The 5,057-nt window shown below is 45.5% G+C and overlaps 1 protein-coding gene across 1 annotated transcript in view; it reads left to right on the forward strand.

The window, feature by feature from the left end:
- Positions 1–5,057, forward strand: part of LOC106804799 (GTPase-activating Rap/Ran-GAP domain-like protein 3) — a 66,625-nt gene that overhangs the window by 56,659 nt on the left and 4,909 nt on the right. Inside the window, exons 17-19 of the mRNA XM_014806146.1 lie at positions 1,038–1,136; positions 3,289–3,402; positions 3,957–4,120. Of these exons, the coding sequence (XP_014661632.1) occupies positions 1,038–1,136; positions 3,289–3,402; positions 3,957–4,120 (377 nt within the window). The remainder of the gene's footprint in view (positions 1–1,037; positions 1,137–3,288; positions 3,403–3,956; positions 4,121–5,057) is intronic.

Genomic DNA, 5,057 nt, shown 5'->3' on the forward strand with positions numbered 1-5,057 from the left:
ATATACATATACATGTATATGTATATATATCATTCTCTCTTTCTCTCTCACTGTGAGTCTGTGAGTGCGCGCGCGCGTGTGTTTGAACGTGCAGCCGTGCGTGCATGTGTCAGGCTTACTTGTGCATGTTCGTACAACTCATGAATGACCCGCGCGTAACCCTTCGCGTCGCCACTGGGCTACACAACAAAGTATGAGAGAGTTCCGGTGAATGGCCGCCCGTTCACTAGCGCCGCCACAATTTCAATTTAAAAGCGCGCTGAAGTTGCGCGTTCGATTGTTTGCTATAGTTAAACGGTCCAATCTGGCCAACTTCTGCTGAGTTGACTTTGAGTTTAGCGCAGCCGGCTATATAGCCAAGCGTTTATTTTTCCGGCTAGAATCTTTTTTATTGTACAGCAGCACGACCGTTGCCATGCCACACATATTCTTCACCAGCCGTTTACTTTGCCGTTATAGTTCTGTGGCGATGCGAAGGTCTACACGCTACACGGTTAGAGCTAGGGCGGCGTGAGAGAAAAATTGGTCACGACCATAATACGGCTATATTTCCAGTCACGGGCATCTGTCCGCGAAAAAACGACGGTCCCACTTGGCCGAGTTTCCCGTCTGACAGCAGCCATAGAAAAAACTACCTTCGACAGTCACGTGATCTATAGTCAAAACCACTCGATGCGCCATGCAACTGCCAAGCCACGCTTGTCTGCAATTGGCAGCACCGCCGCTAATGTGCATACGCTTTCTCGACTCGCGCCGTGCTCACAGAGCGTAAAGCAGCCATGCAAGAGCGTCGATAGTTTGAGGAAAACATATTCGAATAGAGGCGGCCTAATGCGCGCGTGTAGACATGCCAGTCTGCAGAGATGATGATGTATGAAATGGCATTTATATTTCATATTCGCTGATAGAAAACGGACGTATGCCTCCATTACACGATCACGTCACAAAATAGGCACTCTGCCATTTCTCCGCACACAACTATTCCCATTTTTTAAATATCTGTTATTATTGAAAGATGCAATACTGAATTCTTTCAGAGAGAACGCCGTATAGAGCTCTCTTCGATAGATCCGTAGTCATCAGGCAGCTGAATGTTGTCGCTCCGCACGGTATCCTTCTGTTTCTGGCTGATAAAGGTAAGAGATCTAGCGTTAAACGTCATAAATGCGTAACAGTATTAGTGTTCTATCTTGCATGCCACCAACACCACGCCAATAAATGGTGAGTGTGTGTGTGTGTGTGTGTGTGTGTGTGTGTGTGTGTGTGTGTGTGTGTGTGTGTGTGTGTGTGTGTGTGTGTGTGTGAGGGCGGGTTGTTATGTGTGCATACGTGCACGCGCCTTCTCTTGCCTGGTAGTAGAAAACTTGAGCAGTGGGGAATAGGAAGGCAACTAGGCGAAAATTGTTATAGTGTGTGTATAAATTAGTTAATTAAATATCTATCTGTCTATCGTGCATGTGTATGCCATATGAAGTATTGTATATAATTGTGTCTGTATTGATGCGTATGTTTGAGCTTCCAGCAAGCTCCTCCTAGGTTGATGTGTTTGAATCGGAAGTTACGTGTGATTGGTCGCTTCCGCTCACGTGATCACCGCGCTACGGCTGATTGGTTGTCTGTCGTAATGTCTTCACACAATGCCGCGGGGCGGCACCACCGTCGCCGCGCACACGAACTTCCGGTGATACCGCGCACGTTAGCGACGCGGTCTGTGACGTCACACGGTCTCGACGTCATGCGCAGTGACACGTACACAAAGTTCCGTTCGCAGTCGGGGTTTCTCAGCTCTCTGACGTCACACACACACACGCAACAGACGATCGCGCTCACGTCACACGCGACGCACAGTCGATGACGCAAGTTCACGCGACGACGCACGGACAATGACGCAAGCTCGCCGACGCAGCAGACGATGTCAGACGCAAGCCAGCGATCAGATGAAGATGGAGATATGAGCCAGTAGCAGAGGTTTAGCAGACGATAGCTGACGTATAGCGATGAACTTAATACTTACTACTGAGGTTTCGTTGATGTGCTGTCGCTGCGTGTTAGCGTCCGTCCGTCCGTCCGTCCGCACGACGCAGACGACACACGCACCGCCGCCGCTCGGCGCTCAGATCGTCTGCCGACGGCCGGCGGCGATGATCAGACACAGCGACGATGACGATGACGGTGGCGACGATGACGATGACGGCGTCGGCTGGCGGCTGGCGGAGCGGCGGGGCGGACGCGGCGGCGTGCTGCAGCCTGTCATTACGCTCCGGCATTACACGCTCGCGGTGAGCGCGCACGAGAGCTGCGCGCTAGTGCGCATGCGCGGCGCATCCTCCTCCTCCTCCTGTTCCTGCCGCAGTGAAGCCAGCTGTTCTGCTGCTGCTGCTGAAGCAAAGAATTCTTATAGACTCGCAGGCAAAGTAGAATAATGTTGTCGTGAAATAGCACTATTTTCCCGTTTTTCCGTTGTACACTCTAGGTATTATCCGCTCTTGATACCATGAAATTATTATAAACTCGCAGGCAAAGTAGAATAATGTTGTCGTGAAATAGCACTATTTTCCCGTTTTTCCGTTGTACACTCTAGGTATTATTAGCTCTTGATATATATATATTGTGTGCATTTGCGTGTAATGCTTGCGAGTGCCTGTGCATGTTTATGTGCATGCGCGTCTTTGTGACTGGGTAAGCGTATGATGCGTATATGTGTGCGTGTGAGCATGCATGCGTGCGTGCGTGCGTGCGTGTAAGCCGTTGAGTATATGAGCGTGTGATGCCTGTCTGTGTGCGTGTGTGTGATCGTGTTATGAGTGTATGTGTGCGTGTCTGTGCGCGTGCGTGCGAATGTGAGTGTTCGTGTGTGAGCCTGTGATTCGTGTGGGTGGGCACGTCATCTGATTTCGATGTTCTGTGTAAATGGAACCCTGTCGGTCCTGCATGTTTGTTTAGTCGAGCGAATTCCGAGCCTGAATAGTAGTGACTGAACACTAGTCTATTCACATCTTGCAGTAAATATAGGCGAAAGATTATATTCTTCGCGTTTCTTTTTTTTACCTAACACGATGAATAGCAAAGTCGTGTTCGAGTCTGCTGAAAAGTCATTGACTATTTGAAATGTCTTCACTCGAGTTCTGTCGGTACAAAATAAGTACGGTTGGTGCCATTAACTTCGGATAAAAAGAGGCGAGGATCTCTTAGGCGACAAAACCCACAGCACAGAAGACCCACCTAAATCGATTTATTTGCCAAGTAATATAAATTATCGATTGTAAAAATCGAGGGTTTTACTTCTAGGCAAGGAAAGTCGTGTATACGTTTGCAGACTTAGTGATTTTGAAGGACAGAGCCACGAACAAACGACGCGCACAAAGGCTGACCTAAAGAACAATCGATTGGAAATCACAAAAGGTACGATTAAGTTCTAGTAGTCAAGAAAGCTGAAAAAAAGTATTCGGGAGGCGCATATTCGCGCCTTGTATGTCGCGTGTGTCCGATTTAATCACTTCATGGCTTAACATGTTTATGCAATACGTTATGATATTTCCCTATAGCTATATCGCCATCCAACATAAAAGAACTCCGTATGCGCAACAATGATACAAATCTGTTTTATGACCATAATTAACATGTAATTATATATATGCAAAATATACGAGCTTTGTTCATAGAATACTGACATGTTTTCGGAAAAAAATCACTTGCATTTCGAATTTTTTATAGCCGCTTACTGTACAAACTGCTAATTTTAATCGACTATATAATCCATTTCACTAAACCTACCTACCTACTTATTCAGTAATCGCGTTAAAATAGGCAGAGCGAATAACAGGCATTTAATATGATAACATGGTCTGCACCACGGCTTACGCCTATAAGCCGTGTGTCCTAATAAACATTAATACTAGCTCAGATTGTGTTGCTGTATGTACCCTACGCGCAGGTTTAATATATTTTCTATCTAGGGTGTCATCTGTACGCACTGAGCCGGCCGGGCGGCAGCCATCTCAGAATGGTGATCGCAATCAACAAACGGCTGCTGGTGGTACAGTGGCGCCACTCGGCGGCGTGGACAGCGTGGTGTTCTGCGTCTGATACAGACACGATCGATGGCTTCCACTATATACGCGTACGCGCGCCATATACTTACACGGTGAAAAAGAATATACGTGAAGATTCATGTGGAGCAGGAGTCCTACCTTATACTAACTAAACGAACCAGGAAGATGTGATATTAATGAGCAGTTATACTGCTTTCGTAAATGAGTTTTTGAGGTTAAAGTCATCTCCTCGATTCGCCTGCATGTAACAGCCTACACACAAACATTGGGATCATAGCCACTGTTCAGATTTAGCATGGAGCTTGCCCTTGGCAATAACTGTGTACCATAAAATTGTAACAGGGGTATACACCAGCATATATTTGTTTTTTGATTTACCGATAATTGTAATATATATATATATATATTTATACATATATATATATTATATATATGTATGTATATATCTATATCTATATATGAGCGCCTAAAAGCCCTTCCTATATATTATTGAAAACGATTGCATGCGTACATAGCTTCCCTGCGCGTGTTTCCAACTAGTCTTTACTTTAGAAAAGTAATTAGCCTACATGCTTCTGCTATTATTGTATTGAAATCGATACATAATATTAATAATATAATATTATATATACGACAAAGAGATGTTATATATAGATTTGAGTAAACAAACGTAAACAAACAAACAATAAACAAACAACCGATCAACCGTGCGCTGATCGATGATGAAAAGCGACGAAACGCGAAAACGACGAAAAACAAACAAACGAAGAAATAAAACAAACACCACTCACGCGATCCATAGATATTCTATATAATGCTACACGCACAGACACACATACGCACACACACAGACACACATACGCACATACGCACACATACACACAGACACACATACGCACACACACAGACACACATACGCACATACGCACACATACACACAGACACACATACGCACACACACAGACAGACACACATACGCACACACACACACAGACACACATACGC

The sequence above is a fragment of the Priapulus caudatus genome, unplaced genomic scaffold (genome assembly GCF_000485595.1).
Source record: "Priapulus caudatus unplaced genomic scaffold, Priapulus_caudatus-5.0.1 Scaffold88, whole genome shotgun sequence".
Classification (NCBI taxonomy): Eukaryota; Metazoa; Priapulida; class Priapulimorpha; order Priapulimorphida; family Priapulidae; genus Priapulus; species Priapulus caudatus.